The 23,537-nt window shown below is 37.9% G+C and overlaps 1 protein-coding gene across 15 annotated transcripts in view; it reads right to left on the reverse strand.

The window, feature by feature from the left end:
- LDB3 (LIM domain binding 3) overlaps positions 1-23,537 on the reverse strand; it is a 123,746-nt gene that overhangs the window by 82,340 nt on the left and 17,869 nt on the right. For all 15 annotated transcript variants that reach the window (XM_057421503.1, XM_057421506.1, XM_057421501.1 and 12 more), the window contains exon 3: positions 2,416-2,567. In XM_057421503.1, the coding sequence (XP_057277486.1) occupies positions 2,416-2,567 (152 nt within the window). The remainder of the gene's footprint in view (positions 1-2,415; positions 2,568-23,537) is intronic.

Genomic DNA, 23,537 nt, shown 5'->3' on the forward strand with positions numbered 1-23,537 from the left:
TCAGCTGGCCGAGATCACATGCTGACAGGGTTTAGCTTGTGCAAACACTGACTTGTGCAAAGTGAAAGCCAGCTTAATGCTTCTGAGCACAACTTTCTGAATAGCCCCTAATCATCTAAGAAAAAACACTCTATTAAAAATAATTACTTTTTAATCTTAGTGTTTCCCATACAGCTCCAGCAAGGCTGAACGACTCACCAATGCAAACTAATAACTCACATGAAAAAGCAACTGTCATACTGAAGAGGAGATTCTATGAATTGTATGCACTTAGAGCACAAACATTATTTGTGAAAGTTCTCATTTGCTAACAAAGAAGTTGTCTGACCTATTAATGCCTAATAGTATTTCCAATCACTTTATGCCATTTTTCTTCTTTTCAAAATGGATCTTAATTCATCTACATCTATTATCTATGCAAGCATATTTCAGTCTGTGGAACGCCCCATTACAGCTTACTTCAGCTGTCCATTATTGACATAACTTGATTATCTGAATCACATACTACTGTTTTGGAGCTGCGGGACAAGGCAAGCCTTAAAAAAAAGAAACAAAACAATAGATGAGCAAGAAAGCAGTAAATAATGCCACTTCCACTAGAATTATGTGGACAAAGAGTAATGTATACCACAATAAATAAGTCTTCAGCATTCTGAAAATATTTTAAGAAAACTAACAATTACTTTAATCATTCAACAATAAATAAGTTGTCCTGGATGCGGTAAATCACCTTTTTTTTTATGATGTGGCAACTAGATTTCTTGCAATTTAGACGTCAGCAAGTACAAAAGTACAACAATTACTCACATGAGATGTCCCTGCCAGCACTTGATCAAAATTATGGTTTTAGCGACTTGCATCTGTGATATGCATAAGGATAATCTGGTTTTGTTAGTCAAAGATTTGGGAATCCATCCTCTGTGTGGAAGGAGAGGTGATTATCTGTAGTTTTAAATGCCAAGCCACAGAGACAGCCACTGGACCTTTTTCAGGTCCAATATTCAGGAAACCTAACCTCAAATATGCAACAAGCCTAAGCACAAAAGGAAACATTTTCTTTCCATGAAAAAACACAGGGATTCAACAGAAAAGCAGATAGAAGTTCTAAAATAAATTATCAGAAATTATTTTCCTTAACTTTCAAATCCAAAATAATCCAGAACAATGTAAATATTTTTAAAAAGTTATCATACATATACTCATAATATCACTAGCATTCATTAGAACCGAGAAAAAGAAGCTGGACTGGGCTATAGGAGTTCAATTACACACATCAAAATGGCACCCCATCTGCCCTCAACAATTTGGAAATATCATTTTCTTCTGGTGTCTAATATAACGTCCATTTCAGTACATTTAGGATTAGGCTCCTGGTCTCTCTCACTCTGGCTGAAAACTTTCTGGCTGAAAACCTTGCCTAAGCACACTAGAGGCACACATGCACATCCTATGAGGCAGCAGAAGTTACTCCATACGTCTCCCTGCCTCACTTGCATTCGCTGAAACAGCTACAGCATGCCCTTTGAGAAAAATCTCAAAGATTTTTCTTTGAGAGAATCTGGAACATCTGGAAAGTTTTAATTTAAACTCTTTTCTAGGAAATACCTAAGTGTACCCAGTGTTCTCACAGAAGCTAACAAATGTGTTGCAATTTTGTTAGCATCTTTCTACTTTGTGTACTTGTTTTACACATTATCTGGAATGCCCACTTACAGGCAAACATGGGAGTTACAAAGTCATGTGGAAAATTCAGCCATACATTTTGCTTTAAAGTACCCCGCTCTGTCTTGGAAACCTCAGGTAAAGGTCTTTTTCCCTTAGGTGTTAGCCTGTTCTCGATACTGTTTTAGCTCTATTGCACATCCATGTATGAGATTTTCTGGTATATTCTCAGAAATTATACTTCCACATTACAACCTGCTTTCTGTACCAGTCTTTGCCTAGCCTCTGGAAAAATTACCTTCTCCAGAATGCAATAAAAATAGCAATTACTTTGCTTTATAACATCATGGATCTTTAAATATTAATGCAACTATAACACAAAATCTCTGTGCAAGGTTATCTGATTTGAGAGTAGGTTTCCTTGGAAGTAACATTAACCAGGAAGAGCTGAGACACCTGTTATGTATTCTGCTTTAACAGATTTTAAGAAGCTTGAAAGGATACAGGATTACACCTGAATAAGGTAGGCTAAATTCAATACAGATACACTCAACATATCAACCATAATGATTTCTGTAAGAATCTATGCTGCTTTCGACAAGAATTAAAGCAGATTTCGGCATTCTGTCTCATATCTGTGCATTGAACACATCAAGTAAATCTAACAGACAGAAAAAACACTTATATCACTTAGTCACAAGTTTCATAGGAAGCCCTTAGTTAATACAAGGACTTTAACTTATATCAACATACTTCTGAAGAGTGAGGCTCAGGTTGTGGCTGGCTGACTTGATCTTGTTCTGGGCCTCTAAGTGGGTCATGCTGTCAGTGTTGACTCCATCAATGGCTACCACAAGGTCGCCTTGGTTCATCTGTGACTGTGCTGCCTTACTGCCAGGGGTGATCTGCGTGGGAAAAGGAAAAAAAGTCGTATCAGGATAAGTCATTCTGTACGTAAAGCTCTCACAGAGAACTCAACCAGATTTTTAATAAGGAATAGATGAAGAAATAAATACAGTAATAGATACAACATTAGCTGTATCTGTTATTGTACGGGTGGAACAACAAAATTTACAGAAATTACACTCAAACTTAACTCACATTTCAGGACAACATCTACTTGCTATTACTTCCATTTTGAAAGGTTAAGCCCAATGCAGTGGTTCCCTTACCACATACTATCTCCTCCTCAAGGAAATAACAATTACTATTTATATTGGATTACTATATAGATACATTACTCAGAAGCAGAAAACGAATGAACTGCTGCATGATTTTATTGTATTTTTCCTCCTAAACCCTGTTTTTCCCAAACTGATTCATTATATTGAGCAGACAGAAAGTGAATGTGTGTGAGGGGCCTTGGACATGCTTTGCATCTTTCATAGCAAGCTTGACAGAAAACCATTCTGCTTACCCTTACCCACATACAACTACAGCTCCATTACCAAGACAGATTACTATATACCCGAGATGACCTCATCAACCTGTTGGACCTGACTCTCCAAAGGCAGACCAGCACTTTTAGAAATAAGCCGCAATGCTTCAACTACAAACCCAACTACTGAGACAACAGCTCAAAAGGTCTGGTCATTCACTATGGCATCACATTTTGTTACCTCCAGATGTCTTGTGAACTGCATGCTCTCTGAATGGACAGTGTCCTGACCTCAGTTTTACACAGTCATCTCTGCTTGCACCAGGATGACACTGATACGGTATAGCTACTTAATGAAACTTGACTCCATTAGGGAACTCCAACTAAAACAGAAAAGCTTTCACATACCATCAGATTTTAGTGAGCACATTAGAGTTGTCCTCTGTTTTCAGCACTCAGTACTTAAAGGGTATGGCCATAAGCTACCGGTCTTTGCTCTTATTTTTAGACACTCCCCTATATTCCTCACTTCTAAGAAAACCCTAGGATAATCTAAAATACTACAGCAAAGGCTACAGTCAAAAAGTCTGTTCCTTCACCACATTGAACATAAAATAAAGATGTGTCTGATTATGAGCCAAAATTCTCCTGTGAATTCAGCCAGACAAATGGGAAGTTAAATTCCTAAGGAAACCAAAACCCAACACAAATCCACACACTTTTCATCATCAAACGTTAAGTGAAATTCCTTAACCTACCTTTCCCCAATATGAACTCCAAACACTTAAAAAAGTCGTTCCAAAACAATTCCCTAGACTGCTTCTTTATTCTCTTCCCCTGACAAAGATAAAGAAGAAAAAACCAGAAAAAAAATCCTTTCTTAACAACCCACTAAAGGTGCTCAGTATTGATGTTGGCAGTCTAATTGACAGTGTAATCTGACAATAGCAGTTGTCATCTTACTAGAACACAGGCTCTAGTATCGGGATACTAGAACACAGCACCCTGAATACTTGGACACTCTACATAAAAATAGAGATTACTTTGGAATTAGGCACTGTAAAAAACATCCCAGAACTGATCTGACTGGAAGAGACAGCTTTCTATTCCTTTTCATTACAGATAAAACCAATCAGAACTCGATGCTTTCCAAGTGAAGGACAGCCACAGATACAATGTTCTAATGCAAAGTAGAGTTGACTGATGATGGCAGCGCCATTCCCTGATGTATTTTTCTGGTGTTAAGAAACTGAGCAGTGGGGAAAATGCTTCCTGGTAGTTTCAATTATGCAGTTTTATTCTGCTGTCTAATGCACGCTCATAGAAAGAGATTAGTAGAAACGAGAGACTCGTATTACAAGCATCGTTTTCCCAGCCTATTATACAAACATTAGCTTCTATGCTATGTAATTTCATTGACCTGCATGGTGTGAAGTACACAGAATTCAGAAGCCTATGAAGAATATGGATTATTTGCAAACCTACCTATACAGTTACTGAAAGAGCCTGGATGTGTAATCTGTTTAAAACATTCAAATCAAAGTACAAAATTACACCTATTTTAGTTAGAAGCTAACAGACTTCTCTGAGATTTTCAAGTGAACCCACAGTGTGTGTTTGCAGCAGACATTAAGAACAGTCAGTAATTGTTGGGGACAAAATACCAGTGTACAGATGGATACAGAACAGCCAGATATGAAGTGCCAAGGCACATTCAAGACTATCTTGTTCCCATTTTTAAAGATCCAGCAGAAAGGAATGGAATGTAAAGTGTTTATCTGTTGGTATTTTCCTTTGAAAACTCATCTTTGATCCACTGAAAATTTACTAAATATAATCACAAGCAGAGAAGATCTCACTGTGTCTTTGAGAAATCTTTCAGGATTATTTTCTATTTAAAAAGCTTTTGAAAAATACTTTTATAAATGAAGGGTGAATGATAATTAACTCTTGGAAACAGACTGCAAATCCAGATCTGTCTACACAGTAAATTCTAGTTTGCCCCCATCTCAGCCTCTCTTCTATTAACAGCAGTAATGAAAGTAAAGAAATACAGTACTATCTAGACCAAATATGCATTTTCCAATTTGACCACCAATGTATTTTTCTTAGAACTTCTCTGGGCAAGATCTAGACAGAACTATTTCAGAAAACCTTTGTAACTCACTTGCTCTGGATTACAACATTAGCTTTCAGATGCTAGGTGCTGCAAACACCTTTATTCAAGGCTACAGTGATATCTTCCCCAGAGAGTCAGGGTATAGCTATTTCTGCCAACTAATTTCCAAAATCCAAGCCAGGATACCACTGACACCTAGTTTTAACAGCATTGCTTTAGCACCTCAAGCCCAAGCACAGACTTCACCTTGAGAAGCCATGTATTTTTCCCTCAGAAAAGCAGAGGAACACTTGCTGCTTCAGATACGTGAATTTTCAGCCCTCACAGATTTCTTATGAGGCAGACATCTGACTTCCAATATTCCCAGCTTAAAGCAAGTGGGCACTCTGGAAGTACCACATGTTGCTTTCAATGCGCTATGGAGAATTCTTACTACGCTTTGTTGTGAGCAGATCTGTATACTGGGTGAATATATAGTACGATAGTGACAGCTGTGCCCTAAACATTAAGTCTGCACTGGGTTCAGAGTAACTACTACTTAGCAGGAGTTCTGGGAGGCAGTGTACAAAGTGCAGCTGCTGCACCACCTTGAGAACAGCAAGTGTTCCCACCCAAGCCCGCTCAGCTACACTCCAGAGGGGGACAGAATAGGGATCAGGCATCATTTGGATGGCTGAGTGTTAAAATACTAACAAGAATGCTTGTACAAACAGATGGATGGACACAGCTTTCCTACCCCAAGGAACTCATTTACAAGTCAGACAAAAATACATAGGGAGGCCTATAGAACTGAGAGGTGTTAATGCAGTAGCTTGCAGCATTAGCTAGGGTATCTTTTTTTAATCAGAACTTGAGTTATGCCTGACCCCTTCCTGACCCCAACCCCGAAATCAACAAGTTATATTTTCCACTTTTCAGAGAATCAAGTATTTGCTAGCACTAGACATATGCTAAAATACTAGGAGTGAATACTCTCTTCTTTTCAGGATCCCTGGAATAGAAGAAAATATTAAAAGAAAATACAGTATAATACACGTTTACAAAAGTAGACTATAATACGCTCTTACAAGAAAATGAAAGGACAATAAGGATTATTAGAAAATATGCTTCCTTTACAGAGAAAACAGCATTTAAGTCTCCCCATTAAATTTTCCAAGTGGATTTTTGTACAGATGCTTCCAACAAGCCTTCACAGGCTTTTTAAGCACTGAGGCTCATGTCAGCTCATTTAGCTTCCTCATTTAGCAAACAGGAGCACGACCTACTGAAATGAGGAAAGACATGCTTTGAAACCCCACCCCAGTACAGTCACACTGAACTGGTGAATGCCCATATGAATACAAGTAGTTATGCCTGGACTGAAGACATATCAGTTCCTCTACCACTGTGAACAAGTTGAGGAAATGTATATTAATGTTTCCTAAATCATACAATCATAGAATGGTTTGTGTTGGAAAGGACCTTAAAGATCATCTAGTTCCACATCCCCTACCACAGGCAGAGACACCTTCCACTAGACCAAGTTGCTCAAAGCCTCATCCAACCTGGCCTTGAATGCTGCCAGGGATAGGGCAACCACAGCTTCTCCGGACAACCTGTTCTAGTGTCTCACCACCCTCACAGTAAAGAGCTTCTTCCTAATATGTAACCTAAATCTCCCCTCTTTCAGTTCAAAGCCATTCCCCCTTCTCCTATCCCCACATACACTTTCAAAAATTCCCTCTCCAGCTTTCTTGTAGATCTCCGTTAGGTACTGGAAGCTGCCCTAAGGTCTCCATCAAGTCTTCTCCAGGCTAAACAAGCCCAACTCTCTCAGCCTGTCTTCATAGCACAGGTGCTCCAGCCCTCTGAGCATCTAATTGTGTCACTTTCTATAATACTGCTGAAAGGGAAAATCATGGATTTTCCTAGAAAATATAATACAATTCAATAAAACAGCAAAGAAAAGAAATAAAACCCAGTAGGACAAATCACTGGCAGAAAATACACCATTTCATGTGACACATTAGCAGAAGACATGAAACAGGAACAGAGAAAGAAACTGCCTAGAGAGTGGTATGTTTGCTCTGTGGTGTAGACTATCTTTGATGGTGATTTTTACACCTTTCAGTGTCAGCTGATAAATGTAAAGACAGAGAACTGCAAGAAACTGGAAATGAAAGTCTTTTCTTGCATCACTAACCAAGCCTAAAGAAAATTCCCTTTTTGCAGTTACCATTTTCCTCAATAATATGTCTCATTGTTTTCAATTTACTACCAGGGTTTAATTTTTTTTTCTCCTTTCTGCTTTTGCTTTTAATGAGACAACCTGCCTTAAATGAACACTCATGGCATCTGCAAAATATGCCACTGACACCTTGAAGGGCTTCCGTTTATATTAAACAGAGCTGACCTGGCAAGCTGCAGAAACACTCTCAAGTGGCCTCTCAGGCTATGCTTCATCTGTAGTTAAGAAAGGAGATTACAAGACATGTGAGAACACCCAAAATAGCTTTAATCTACCTCTCTTAGGTACTAAGAGACATGATGCTACAGCAGCACAGAGATTCCATGGGGCAGACAGTCAAAACACTTACAATTCAGGACACCCTGTACTGAAAGCTGTATTACAAGAACAGAAGGGCTACCAGCACTTCAGGCTATCCAGCTTACCTCAGTCTCAGGTATGCCAGGCCACATTGGAATGTTACCTCAATTAACACCAGAAATTTTCCTTCTACTTAATGCTTTTTTAAGACTGCTGTTCATATATATAAGTTCTTCAAGGAAGAAGACTGACAACTGGTCCTTCTTGCTAAGCTACATACACCCAGGTGATGAAAATAAGCCAAATGTAAAAGATTTTCAGCTGGGAAATAACAGGAAGTATATAGCCAATGCTTGGAGATTGCCCTAGACAAGGCTTCTGGGGAATTTCTCGAGAGTGAGCGTGAATGCTCTGGTTCCTGCTTAGAAGGAAGATCTATTCCATTCCTTGCCCCAACTCCACATCACCTAAATGAAAAATTTTCAGCCCTTTGTTACAAAAGAAATATCTTGCAGCTTAGCCTGTTAGAAGCATAACTCATCTATGTACACCAGCTATACAGATGAGAGTAAAAATGTGGATGCGGCTTTTTAGTGAGATGTGTTGGCATAGCTATAAAACTATGCAGCTCTCTAAATCTTGTGTGGTATGACTAATAGTAATCTCTCTTTTCATAATCTTCATCTAAAAATAGCTGTTAGATCTATTCAGTCTATTCTCAGTTAGCATCACATACTGTGCCAAGATAGGGTGTGCTATGTATCTTACACAAGTGAAATGGAAGCAGAGAAGTGAGTCATATAATAACAAACCTTGATTGTTTTGTTACAACAGTTTTTAAGAAACAAATGAGTAAGTTGTTTGGTATCAAGTTTTAATAACCTTAATGCAAATTAAAACTGAGACTGTTGAGGTACTGATCCTTAGTACTCTGGCAGGCCGTGTGCCTAAGCAGTTCTGTTGACTTCTGCAGGACAACTCCCTGCAGCAAAGTAACACTCAGCTTGTAAGTGCTTGCAGGATTGGAACTGCCAAGTTTCTTCAAAGGTTCCCCTTCCTCTTCCCTACTTCTTTTTCAAATTCTAATTAACTTCAAGGCAGTTTCATAAGGTAGGATGTTTCTTTGTGTTTCAACTAGGCAGATCTCACTTATCAATATAGCCTTTCACATTTTCACAGCAATCAGCTTCCTTAATTTTACATTCTGTGCAGTCTTCTCACCTCCTCATACAAAAACAATTTGTCTTGTCTCCCCCTACAAGCGTTAGCAATAAACTGAGGGCTTTGTGTCTTTTGCTATTGGCCACTATGGTAAGATGCTCTTTCTTTCAAGTTCATTCTGCTTAATGCAGTTCATTGTATATAACTAAGACTGCAATGCTTTATAACTTTGAAGGGCTTTTGATTGGTTCAGCAACAATAAGCCCTGACTAAAAGGGCATTTGAGACAATACTGTGACTTTCAGTTTGGCAGTTAGTGGCCTGCAGCCACCTGTGATATTAAGCAACTTAAAATAGCTTTGACTTTGAGTAAGTCCTGAGGTTCTATCACTGATCTGACAGATGTGTGACTCTTCTGCTCCTGTGTGTTTTTAAATTAGGGTACTTATTACATTGATACAGGCTTACATATAACTGTTCTTTAAATGTGCATTTGTTTATTGAGTTCTTTTTGTTTCTGGCCATCAGAATACCAGGGGAGTAATTCTTCCTCTGATCACTAAAACACAAACTGCCAGTTTGACGGCAAATAGCAGTCCTGCCTCTAAACCATAAGTATGTGGTATTCAATTCCATGCTTTGCCTACAGATGCTAGAATAGTATAATACACATAGGCATCTGTATGAAAGAGGACGAAACACAGCACATGTACACGGTGACAGAGATGTCAAATCAGAATTAAATTTGCAAGAATGACGTTAGGTATTGTGCCATTACTTTTACATCTAAACTTTTAAGGAGCCATACAGCCCAATGTTGATCTGTTTCAATTGGATGGCCCAGCATTAGCCATCCATCATATAGCATCAATTACTCAAACACTGTCCTTATCCATAACTGTTTTGTACGTGTAGCATTCATCCATGCTCTGCGAGAGAATAAACAAAAGCACAGGCTTCAGACTTCAGAAAGTGAAGAACTCCTTTCAAGATCCAAGTGAATAAAAAAAGAATAGAAGCAAAGTTCCTCTGAGAAAGTGCAATGCAAATTTCTTCTGTAATATGCTGTATTGCGTTTAGCGCATAATGCAACATCCTGCAAGGCATCCCAGCAGGATCCCTGGAAATTTAGAGACATGGCAGTTAAAATACAATCTTGTCACGTTTAACAGGTACGTAAATTGCTGGATGTTTCAGGAAGCAAGGGAAGTTATAGACTGAAGATGTTCTTTTTTTTATGTGTTAAAATGTAATACCTTAAGCTTTGTTTTCCTAGCTTTTCAATCGATCACAGAGATGCCACTTCCCTTACGAAGCCACAGGAACCCCATTTTTTTAACAGGAAATAATTTGAACCACTGACGTAATCTCAAATCCAAAAAGGAAAACTTGTTATGTTGAAGATTGTGAAGACTAGCAGAATAATAATTAAAAGCAACACAACCCGAATTTTTAAAAAGGAAGCATCTTGGTTTAGTGCTTATCTTTACTGAGGAGGGATGTGGATATGGCTGAAGACAAGGACTGCACTTTATAGTGTTACGATGCAAGTGCTGATGGTGGGTACAACAATCTTCAAAAATGTCCCACTTAAAGCTTGCAGAGTATAATACCCCCCCCCCCCCCCGATTTTATTTGACAAAGCACAAGCTAGTGACATATATGGTTTTCTAAAGGTAAAAGCATCCCTCTAAGTGAATTTTACATCCATCAGCTTTATAATCCTATAGTGCATAAATGTAGCTGAGTACCTTCCCACACATCTCACAGTGGCTTCAGGGCACATAGCAATAGTAAGACGGAAAGTTTTCAAAGTACGTTTTTGTCTTTTTTCCATATACTAATTTTCCATAACTGTACAATATCATTTTTTTTTATGTGACTTTAGAGTGGCTTCCTGTTTACAGAAAAAAATGAAATAATAGAAACGTAATGTTTAAACTACTTACTGTCTGTAGCTAAAGGCTATTTAAGACTTGAAAGTAACATTGAAACAGTACCATTTGTTGAGAAAAATACAGTGACTACTAACACTACTAATGCAACATGGGTGGATTCAGTGATCTACTTGACTTCTCTCCCCTATGAACCACAAGCTTGTTGTGATGAACCAGGAGGCCAAGTAAACCCTGAGTGGCTCTTCTAAGGCTCACAAGCTTGTTTAATTTCTGGTCAGAAAGAAGTCAGATCAGCTGGGTGTGCTATATACAAAGCTGGACTGATAGTCTTCTTTCCCCACAGAGTACTGCTTCATCAGCTCCCCTTCCCAACCTGTACAATTTCCTAGCAAGAATCTGAAGTAAAAATATTTTAAAAAACATTACACAAAAGACAAAGATATTATGTTCTGAAAACTTAGAGAAAGTCTTCATTAAACATCAATAATGTTTATGAGCCAACACATCCTGAAAGGTATATCTAAAAATACTGCTAAGTTAAGAAAATGTAACATCAAGAAGGGTGCACTGAATTAAGGTTTTGACAAGAATGTCCCATAATCTTAGAAGCTGTTTGAGAAGCTGATTTAGAAGCAGGTTATTTAGAAAGAGCTTTAATAAATTAATAACCATAGCCAGTTAACCTTAATTTGCCCATGGTGAATGACTCTTCATTTAAATTGACCTGTGTATGCAGATCCAAACAATGCCACTCACCTTCATCACATCATGTCTTCTATTTTGGGCTGAAATGGTTCAAAAATTCCCAACTACTACCAGAAAAGCTGTTCTTGGGGAATTTCCATTCCAGATAAAGGCAGGAGTCTGTGATCTCATTCAGCAGAGTGCATAGTTCAAGCAGCCTCAATTATCTTTGGATAAACTACTGGGTTGTTTTGGTTTGGGGTTGTTTTTTTTTTGGTTTGGGTTTGTTGTTTTTTTTTTGGCAGAGGGAAAATTATTTATTTAGATTCCCAATCCCTCCACAATTTTTTAAAATGGTAAAGCATATTTATTGGACCATCCCACTCAGCAGCATATTCCAAATACTGCTAGAAAAATAAGACGACTTCTACACAGGACTACTTCTACAACAGGAAAACTCAAAGCTTTTTGACATTCACAGAACTTGTTTCTTGTTGTGACAGAAATGCCATCTGGACCTCTTGCCAGCGGTAATACCAGGTGTATAACCTACTTTGTCAACATTCACCCAACAGTCTTTCAGGCACACAGAGTAAGCACTGCCTTGTGGACAAGCTGATCTGTTGTCTGACGACAGGTTTTGCATCCCCAAGGAGTTATGCAGCACGTGTGTGTATGGAGTGGGATTTCAATGTGCAAAGACTGTGACCGGTAACTGGCACTTGAAAGAAGGTATTAAGGCAGGAAGAGAAGGCTAATTAGTATTTCCTATCCAGCTGACATGCTCCTGTGGAGAAGCCTTTCACCTTCTGAGCTACTCACCCTGCTGATCAACAGGTGGGGTTTAGAGAGCTTTCAGTCTGCATCAGGAATGCTAAGTGGGGTGTGTCCCATCTTAATAAATTCTTCAGCTCTTTGTACTACATTCCAGAGGATCCAGTGGAAAGTCTCCATTGTTCCAGTTACAGAAGGCAAAGCAAGCACCATGAACTGTGAATGAACACTTTCTATCTAACCAAAAGGACCCTGCAAAACACAGCCTGCAGATTTGCCTGTGGTACTGACATTGCTGGTTAGTGATACTTTTACCTGTTAAACTTGTGAGCAATGTTTCTGTCAGTTCCTTTTTGGGCACTCTGCTTCTCTGCTGTTTTATCTCATCTAGATCTGGCGTTCACCATTTACTGGTGCAAGCAGCACCAAGCTAAGGCAGGATTACTTTTCCAGAGCATGCAGGTTTTAATAATGTTTCAGGTAAGGCCTTGAAGCACACTGTTTACACGTACTCCAACAAATGCTATTCCTCTGTTCATTCCTATTTCTTTCAGGTAGTTAATTATATTTGGGAGGAAAGTAACAGTGGATCATAAGGATTTCTACCAGTTTGGTAGCATGATCAGTGGTTTAGGAGCTTAGGGTAGAATTTCAAAATCAGCTTACACATTCATATCTAATAAATATTCTTGGGTAACAAAGATTAGGTGCATAAATTATGTATGAAAATCATCATTACTCTGGTTGGTGTAATTAGCCAGGCTTTATCTAGATGAACACGGTTCTGATTCTTAGTTTACGATATTCATTCATCTTTGATTCACAGCACAGCTCCTTATGGATCGTCAAGCTGCAGAGCAAAATTATTCTGCAGGGTGCTTTACTTCCATTTCAAAGCTCTACTTTTGTCTCTATTCCTTCCTTGATAACTATAGACTTATTTTCAGAAGCAGAGGTTGTAGTGAGCTACACACCTAGCCACAGTGAGTTGCAAAATTTTGCATGTCTAAATTAGGGATTTTCCTCCCCTAGTCCAAGGTACATACATTAATTATGATAATCTGATTGCATATTTTATTATGGAATAAATGTTCACAGGACATCTATTTAAGTCCATGGAAGGAATGCAATCAAGTTCAGAATTTGGCTTAACAGTGTTTTCCTTGGCTGTGTTAGACACTGTAACTTCTGCAGTGGAGCATGTCAAAATAATTGGTTTGGAAGAGGCAACAGTAAGGTTGCAGTTTGACCAAGACAGAATTTCATGAAGTCTAAGGTGGTTTGGCTTTCTGTGCCCAGCTTGTCTTTCTTCCTTCATCTTGCACCAAATGAATTGCTAAACAATGAATTGTGTAGATGACAAAATATGACAGTTACTTTAATAGGGATTCCTGCTGCTAGTAAAACCATTATCTGCCTGATGCAAATGAGGAATGAAAGGAACACGTAGAAAAAAGTTAACCCTCCACTTTGATCTCAAATGAGGACATAGCTAAACTGCATGACAATGAGCTTCATCACTCTGTTTTGTCAAGCAAGCATCCGAATGGCTGAATTAAAGTGACATTTTGGACTGCATAAAGCAAAAATGTCTTTAAAGATTGATGTATTCCCTAATACCAACATGCAAATCTCAGATCCAACCAGAAATATGACTGACAGAATTATGAAAGCTCTCTGTTGTGTAATGTTTACAGTAATATTTTTCAGAGCTGTACAGCCATGTGCAAACAAAGTCTGTAGGAGTTTTGGAGTTTTAATATGTTGTCAGAGTCTGGTCTTAGCCAAGTTTCTCCAAAACCTCTTCAATCAAGAGATTACTTAGTGGATGACTGGCTCCCACCCTCTCTACTTTATATTTTTCATCTGTTTCCTATTTTCAGTATCCTTCCTTCTCTCACAGCATGTTGTTCAATAACATTGCTTAGTCTCATGAATTATGTTTGCAGAGAAAATATTTTAAAACTGTCAGTGATGGAACTTAGATGTGCTTCACATCAAGACTATTCTAACCACCAACAGCAGCAGAAAAATTTCTCAAAGTGAATATGCACCTATTTAACAACAGGAGGCTTTTACTTCAGATACCAAGAACAGGAAATAAATGAAAATTAAGAATGCCTGGATGGCTACTGGGCAGCTAGGGATATTTCTGGGACAGACAGAAGTGCCAAATGGAGCTGTATTAGTAAGCTCTCTTTATCCTAGGATGGGCTTTCTATTTATAGAATTAAACAACTTTTCAATAGACTGTAAGATTACATATGTATATGACAGGGGAGCAAGACATGCATTTTATATATAATTGCCTAATAAAGTCCAAAGATGCTCCCAAACTCTTACTAAACCTATTTTAAATAGTACCACAGATTATGTCCATTTGGTTTTCTCAGCTGGTGACAGGCATTTTCTTCTGAATGGCCTTCCCCTCTGCCTTTTTGTGTCATTTCCAGGACTGAAAGAAATTCACCCTCTACCTTCTGTTTCCATTTCCTGTGTATCACCTATCTAAAATCCTCAGAAAAGAGCTCCTTCATAAATCCAGATCATACCAATGAGTCATACTTAGTCCAGCATACACTGAAGTAAAAGTAATTTCTATTCCAGTTATATCAACCTCCTATTCTATAGCTACAAAGCAACAATTTCATAATGATGCTATTCTTCAACAGCTATTCAAAGTCAGAACTAGAAAAAGACTTACATTAGTCCATCTTAACATTGAGTCGCTACTGGAAATAGCATTTTACTACCAAAATTTTATCATCAAATTGGAGTGACTTCTGAAGCTGCAAAGGGAGACATAAAGCATAAACTGTAGCTGATATTAAAGCTATATGCATCAACCACACAGAAAATGTAAATATAAGTTTAGATTAATCTGGCTAATTTTCTTCTCTGATGGAGACACACCACAAATCTGAGGAAATTCTCTGGTTTTAAACAGTGAGGCACTGACATGTCTGTTTGACATATATACAGTGCCTAGCACAAGAGGGCCCAGGCCTTCCCTGGCCCTCTACTTCAGGGTAATACAAGTATTGTAAATAAAGAACCAGCAAGTTTCACAGAGTGACAAACGAGATGTCAAGCAGTATTTTTGCCAAATGGTACACAAGACTTGTATAAAGAAATCCCCCGGTTATTAAAATGAGCTCCTAATAAAAATGCAAACAGAAAAAAAGGAGAAGCTGAGATAAAAAGATAAAAATTGTTTTACAAGATTCTGGCTATGACAGAGAAGAACAAGACACTGTCTTCACTCTCCGCTTCAAAACATCTAACATCATCTCATCTAACTCTGCTACCCTGTGTGATGCCACAAACAGAACTGACATGAAAGCACAGACTTCAAGCTCTATACTACTTGCCCTTGTAGTCTAGGCAATAATTCTAGCACCTGTTGCAGTCTATGTGAATAGATTTGCAGTAGTAGCACAGAGGTAAAAGCTCCACAGACAATAAGGTAACAGTCATGTCTCTTTGGAGGTCCCTTATCCTTTTTTATCATGGATGACCCTGTAACAATGTGCAATGCGATAGTCCAGAGGGTAAAAGCACTAGGCTGTCAATCTGAAATTTTGCTGGCTGCAACTCAGATATGACACCAAGTCATGCCCATCTTATGTAAAGACTGATAAGGTGGCCATGCGCTGTTTGTGCTGTATCAGTGTAATTAGAAAGTCTTATGCTTTTATTAGTAAGTAAACGGATAATCAGCCATCAGAAAAGAAAGAAAGAAAAAAACAAAAAAACAAAACCAAAACCCCAGAATGAAGAACCGGAAGTCTGAATATCGAAAGTGGTTAAACGCTTCTAAAGAAGGAACAGCAAAGACCAGAACTGCTCTATGATTAACAGAGCTTGAAACAACAGGATTACAAGCACTTTCCCCAAGGTGTGAATCAAGCTGTTCAGAAGTTTGTGAGTCAAGGAGTCTGATGCAAGAAATGAATTCCATTGTGCATATTCCTCCCATGACCCCAGCCTGTTTGCCTGAAAGACCAGAGAACTTCTGTCTCTTGGGATATTATTTTTCTGTGCTGTCTGTCAACACATTAGAAATAAAGCTTTAGCACAGCAAAACATTATGGTCCCAATTCCCCATTACTTAGCACAAAGTTATTCCCTTCAGAGAAGATGCAAATATTTCAGTTTCTCTGTTAACTGCTTTGTAGCACTACAAATGACTGCACAGCTCCCTGGCAATGGTAAACAAAAGTTTGCATTTTCCCCTCAGGCAAAATATCAATGATTTCTTCTCAAATAACATTTGGACAACATACCTTTAATTTACAACAGGGTTCTCAAAGCTCTTCTACTCCCTCTACAGTTTTATGTTAATGTTTGCTGGTTTTACGAGTATTGAAGTAAAACCAAGTTTGTGGGCAGCCTAGTGTTCACGTCCCCATTTCCTTCTGTCCTGAAGAGCTACCTCCCTGCTGCTCTTACCAAAAATGACAACTTGCAAGTCCATCTCACCTCTACCATTTAGACCCATGTCTAATGACTATGGCTAGGGCCACAGCAAACTCACTTCACAAAAAAAGAAAGCTGGCAGGACTCACACATAACTCCCATCTTGCAAAGTCAATGTGTATCAGACAGTCCTTTTCTGCTCCAGTGTGTAAACACTCAAAGCACACAATCTTTGCAACTTTTTGAATTACATATATGCCCAAATTCCAGAAATTAAAGTTTGAAGATGCCTGTGTTGGCAGAATGCAGACAAGAAGTCCATGTTAGTGGCAGCAAGTGAGAAGAATGGTCCATAGGATCAAAAGGATCTACCTACATTTACCTGAAGTTCACTTAAGCAAATCCTTGTCATGACAAACCTATGATGCATGGAGATCCATTTAAGAAAAATATAAGTGTAATGGATTTAGGAGAGATTGGATTTTAGAGTTGTACACTTATCTCAGGGGGGAGAAAGGATGGCTACAGAAATTTCTGAGGTAAATATGAGTAAATACTAAGAAAGTACCCCCGTCCTACCCAAAAAAGCCCAACAAATACCATCTTTTGTTTCCCATTCTAGCTTTATATAATAGATACAACAATCAGCTGTGAAACATCCACGTGTAGATAGGGCACACTCTCAAATCCAATCATAATATGCAATATGCCAAAGAGGTTGAGGGATGTGTATGTTTTTGTATAAGCTACAAAGTGTCGATAGAACAGGACACACATAGAACTATATTTCTATATAGTGGACAATAAGCTTCTAATACACTATTTTGTTAACCCATCATTTGAACTATGTTAATATTAGTAAAGTAAACAAAGTTTGATCTATTTTTGTTATAAACTTGTAATTTAGCTATGATAGTACTTTCAGTATTTAGTAATACAGACTGATGTTTCCAAAGCCTGACTTAAGAGTATTCAGTGCAACGGCACTTGCTAATATATTGACTGTCTTAGGTATTTTTTTTAAAGTGGAATTTATTTGTAACAGAAATTGATTTGCTGTGTTAAAAATGAAGTTACTTCTATATGCGGCCTGTACTTACGTACATGGCTGTTTCATGAAGGGCACTAATCCAAATTATTACGTGTACTAAATGTCAATTAATTCTCCCTTATGAGTTATGATAAATGATTATTTTAGGGTGAAGCTATACAGTTTCCAAAGGGTCTTTATCACAGCTACATTGACAGGACGGTAAGTATGGTGGTATGTTTAGTACTACCCTAAAGTAGCTGAAGTATGTGCTACAGCAGGTGCCACAAGTAGAACATAGATCTGCTTTGACATTAGAACGTAGGGTATAGAGCAAGTGTAGGATTGACGGATTTGAAAAGAGCATATGCTGTGAGTGGTTTGGAAAAGCAGAGCCTTCAGGGTACAGCGTAAGAGTCAAAGCTAACTGAATCTGAAGAAATCCTGCCTCTTCATGGCAACAGTAGTTCGTACTTCATGGTCATCAGGGTATCTGTCATTAAAGGAATATTTTGCCACTTCTAATGGAAAAGATCACTGAAGTGTAAGCTTTTGGTGAAAGTAAAACCAAAGTACAAAAAAATGCTGTTTGAACTTTAAATGATACATTTCTGCCACACCACTGTAAAAATGGTAATTGCACCTATTTTACAAAATGTAAACATATTTTACATCTCTTTCACATTCTTGTTAATGTCCTCTTCATGAAAACCTGATCTTGAATTTTTGCACCAATCAATGTTGGTAATTAAGGTACCTCCAGTCCTTCAGGCACAAAGAGGCATAGAAAATGAAAGCCTTTACCAAAAGATCTCTCTGCATCTTTGAATTTCTATGTCCCCAACCTACACTGACCAACTCACTCTAACAACATAGGAGATAAAAAGCCCCTCATTGGCCACAGCTATGCCTTCCTGCTGACGCACATACACTTCTTGTATCCATAAGCATGTCTATGCTCCTTCACTTCTCACAATGATTTGGAAACAGTCAGTGTGGTTGTGATCTGTACAAAGTTTCTCCCACAAGAAATTTTTCACAGATTCTAGTAGCTTTTGCAATGTCATTCTACAAAGATGTTGATTCTTCCTTTCCTAATACCTGAGCAATGGTACAACAGTATTGTTTTCATGTTCAAAAATTACTATTGACTTTTCTTGATCCATCTGAAAAATCAAATTTTTGCTTTGTATATGAATTAAGGTCATAGATAACTTGTAAAAATTAAGTCAAATATCCTACTAGTCTGCTAGATAGTCAGGTTATAGACTTGAGGTATGCCAAAACTGTAGCTAAAATTAAAGATCTATGAAAAATAATAGAATCATCCCAAATGCAACTAGGAAAGCACCCTAAGCAGTGCATACACTTCCTAGATAATCATAAAATACATAGACAGCCAGAAAACCTCAGCTTCATCTCTGATTAAAAAACTAGAGATAGGTTCTCAGATACTAGAAAAAAATACCACATTCTATGGTGCCCACTCTCCTTAATGGAGTTATGCTGGAGTATACCAACTAAAAGCATTATTCTTATCTTAGTGAGTACAGCATTTCTCTTGCAAAAGGAATTTTAACTATACATTAAATGACAGTTTTTCCAATCACCTTTTACACACAAGTGATTGAGAACAGCTATATTGTACTTCAACTCGTAAGACTCTCTTCACAAATATATTTCTCCTGCAGCTTCACAGAACTAGTGGAATTATACCAGGAATAAATCTGTTCCAGTATCTTCAGTTACTCTATTTGGAAACTAGTCATTTGCCTGACCTTCAGTGCAATGCTAAAAACAGAGTTTGTCTGTCATCAAGAGCCAGTGAGATTTCAGATAAAACAGAAGTCATGGCTCCTGCAATGAAATTCCAGGAGTGTTCATCAAAGGCTTGCCAACAGTAGCATCTCACCCAGTCAATAAGTTCATACGTCAATAAAACTGGGGAAAAAAAAAATAAGATTTGACTTTTGGAACTGGGCATGTCAGAGAACTGGGCATGTACTCAGTCTGACATATGTGTAAACAAAATATTCTTTAATTATATAATGATATTCTACCTAAACTTTTATGACTTGAATAGCTTTGGTTCTTTCAGGGCCAAATTTCCCCCTTTGGGTTTTTTTGGTGTTGGTTTGGCTTTTTATTACTTTTACTGAGGAACATTCCTTCTTGCTATGAACATCAAATAAATCAACTTTGTTCTAAACCCCAATGTAAATACTGTGAGCAAGCACTGAAGTGGAAGCAGGGCTATTTAGTCTCCAAGCTTCAAACTTCCTTGTTTAAATTAAAACAGATTAATCTTGTGTTCATTAAAATAGGAGGATTGCTATAGCAGGAAAGCTACCAAGCAAGGCTTCAAACTCGTTCCTTATGGTCCTATGCCAGTACATAGGCTTCAAATGCTCTTTCTTCTTTCAGACTTGATCCTGGCATTTCTCTTGACGTTACTCAATCCAAATACAACACCCAATATACTAACCCAGTCCTAGCAGAATACTGTCAAATGCTTTGACAGTGAACAACAGGGAAAGCAAAAACTACCAGTCATTTCCACATGCATCCTAGATATCCATTAATATGTACATAATTTGTTAGCAACCTCACTGTCATGGAATATATACCTACATTTCCAGTATTCATGCAGTTTGTCCAGCCTTGCAGTTACTTCTTACTTGGGTTCAACTTAGAAGATACAGCTACATTTATGATAAGACTAAGACTGGGTTGGAGTGAAGCTAGAAGGACACCATGTTAACTTTAATATGATGTTCTCATATCACAAGACAGACAATGTATTTTTAATCAAAATATAAAGACCTGTCTTACTCTCTCTCTCACTAGTCTTTGCAATGAAAATTAGCCATAAAAATGCCCAGAGGACAGAGGTGTTGGAGAAGAATAGAAAATCAAAACCCCACTAAACTTCAAGACAATGTTGGGCATTACAGGAAGTGAAAGCTGTATTTCAAAGCTAAACAGAGGTTAAGATTCATACTATTAAAGTACAGCTTATAGACAGTTCTCCTTAAACATTAAGCCATGGCACTCTCTATCTAATGAAATTGAGAATTGTCACAGTGCAGCCTATTTGCAATAGGTCACTCTGACAAGTCACCAGAGGAAAAGAGGACACACGAGGCACAGTCAAACCAATGGTTATTTGTCCTTGCTCTCACAGTAGTGCCCACAAGTTCAGTTGGAGATGCTGAGCCTGTTGGACAAGTTTTGCAAATTCATCCAAGAAGAAAATATCCACAGCTATCGAAACTGTTGTCTAACTAGGCAATGCATAGAAAAAGATTAGCAAAAAGAAACAAAGCACTGCAGCTGGGAGAAAAATCCATGTTCTTAAATACTAAAGGAATGAAACTGACAAAAAGTAGAAAAATACAATCAAAACAGCCTAGATATTTACTTATTCTGGCAGCACAGCAAGATAAACAGGGCAAAATATAAGTCATAGCATGACAAATGACAGAGAAAGAATATATATATATATAAAAGAGTACATTTTCATCACAAGCATACAGAATAATTTATTTTTTTATACGCCATTTGCATTCAAAGATAAATACGTAAGTGACAGGCAGCATACATTCAGGAGGAAAATAGGGAGAACACTTCTTGTGTATTAACAAAAAGTGTAAAACTAAGCTAAAAAAAAAAAAGGATGAAGGACATTGCAAGTCACCACCTTCGTCAGTTTTTCTTAGGGCTTGATATCTTTCTAAACAAACATGCTTTTACTTGATTTCGTATTTCCTTTAAAAAAAATAGGTATTTTGAGCTTTTAATATTATGGCTTTACTAAGTAAGTTTATGAAAATATTCAAATAAATATTAAAAAAGAATAATAGAATCATAGAATAGTTAGGGTTGGAAAGGGCCTTAAGATCATCAAGTTCCAAACCCCCTGCTGTGGGCAGGGACACCTCACAGTAAACCATATCACCCAAGGCTTTGTCCAACCTGGACTTGAACACCACCAGGGATGGAGCATTCACAGCTTCCTTGGGCAACCCATTCCAGGGCCTCACCACCCCTACAGTAAAGAACTTCTTCCTTATATCCAATCTAAACTTCCCCTGTTCAAGTTTTAACGCACACATGTGTCAACTTTGCCTTTTCAAGGTGGTCACTATCAGCTCTTGTAGGGTGTTGGAATTTAGCCAGAAAAGATGCTTTTCTCTTACAACACAGTGAAAACTAATTTTTACTGAGTATCACATTAATGTAGTGGTAGCAATGGTGGGAAGATAGAAACAGCTTCAGAAGATGGTGTGTACGTTCTTCTTTTTATCAAAGAGACTTTGGCAATTTGGATAATTTTCTTGCTAGTTCCACATTTTGTTATTGTAAAATTGGTTCTCTGCAGTGGGAAAAGATAGTATTTTAGAGAGTATTTTCAATGCATCTCTCTTCACAGCATTAGTATATCCCAAGAAAGTTTCATACTACTGTGAACATATGACCTAGATAGCCACTACTCAGACAGTATCCAACAGCAGATGCTTTAGGGGAAAATAAAAAAGGACTTCTGTCATCCAGGTGGATGTTCTAAAATGAAATGCCAACAAGCAAAGTTTCTTCCTAAACCCTTTATCTGCACATTGAACAAAGGGGCTTCACAACCAATTACATGGTCAGAGCTCTTCCTTGGCCTCCCAAGCTTGGAGATTCATTTAAGGCAAATAATCATAAGTGTTATATTAAAACTACCCCTTTGTGCTGTTTCCTGGCCTACAAAGAATTTTAATAAAACAAAAAAAGTTAGAGACCACATTAAGTAATCAAACTAAACACTCAGAGTGGCAAAAGAAAGAGATACTTTTAACCATATAATCAAATGGCATGAAACTCAGATCCAGCTCTGAATTACTTCTCCATGGGAAGGATCAGCATCTCACACTGTACTTATAAAATACAACACTCTACAACCGAGTGTCCTGCCTCCTTTCCAGGTTGTCTTTAGGACACATGAACACCAGGGAATCATGGGTGGAATGTATAAAAGATCTTATTGCAGCTGCTTGTACTGCATCTGTTCAAGGGATAAATAAAGCAGCTAAGTTCTAGTTTTGGTTTCATTTGCTGCTGGTCCCTTGATGTGCAAAGAAATGATATACCACCTCCTCATCTTGTCAATCATATTGCAATAAATATGTCTTCAATATTGTGGAAGTGATTTTTTGTGTTTTTTTTGGGGGGGGGGGGGGGGGGGGGGGGGGGGCAGGGTTGGCCAAGAATATTCCCACATGCTGGGAAAAACTAAAACCACTTCATATTCTTCCAAACAAGAACCCTGTTTGTGTAAATCAGACTTCTTCCCATTCACACTAGGAAAATAATTAAAACTGGGTCTAGATGAAACTGATCTGAAATTAAAACTGAATGCACAAATTGTACAGAACTTACAGAAGGTTTATTCTGCTTTGTTCTCTCCCGCCACTTTATTCACCTCTGACTCCTGAAGCTTGAAACACATTATCATACTGCATAAAAGAAGAAATACTTGATCCGTGCTAGTTGAAGATCCAGGCCTTCTTGATGTGAGTCATGGGGGTTACTCCATTGTCATTTAGGGCATACGCATACATGCACATCTTCACTTGGCACGTTCTCCACAAAAGCTTATTATGTTACTCATAGGGCAGATTTTTTTTTTTTCCAACTCTTGCTCTCTTGCCTATTTCTTTAGGTCACCTAAAGACTGTTTTCTAGAAATACAATGAAGTAAATGATGTTAGCCTCATGGCCTTAGAAAAGATGCACATATTCTGTGTTTTGCCATGAATACCTTACAGAATACTATCTGCTTGAGGTCTTTTTGGTTCTTGTTTTTTCAAGAAGATTAATGTGTCCTACTATCTATGCTCAGC

The sequence above is a fragment of the Pezoporus wallicus genome, unplaced genomic scaffold, assembly GCF_028554395.1.
Source record: "Pezoporus wallicus isolate ANWC-B61680 ecotype Strahan unplaced genomic scaffold, APGP_CSIRO_Pwel_v1 contig_4816, whole genome shotgun sequence".
Lineage (NCBI taxonomy): Eukaryota > Metazoa > Chordata > Aves > Psittaciformes > Psittacidae > Pezoporus > Pezoporus wallicus.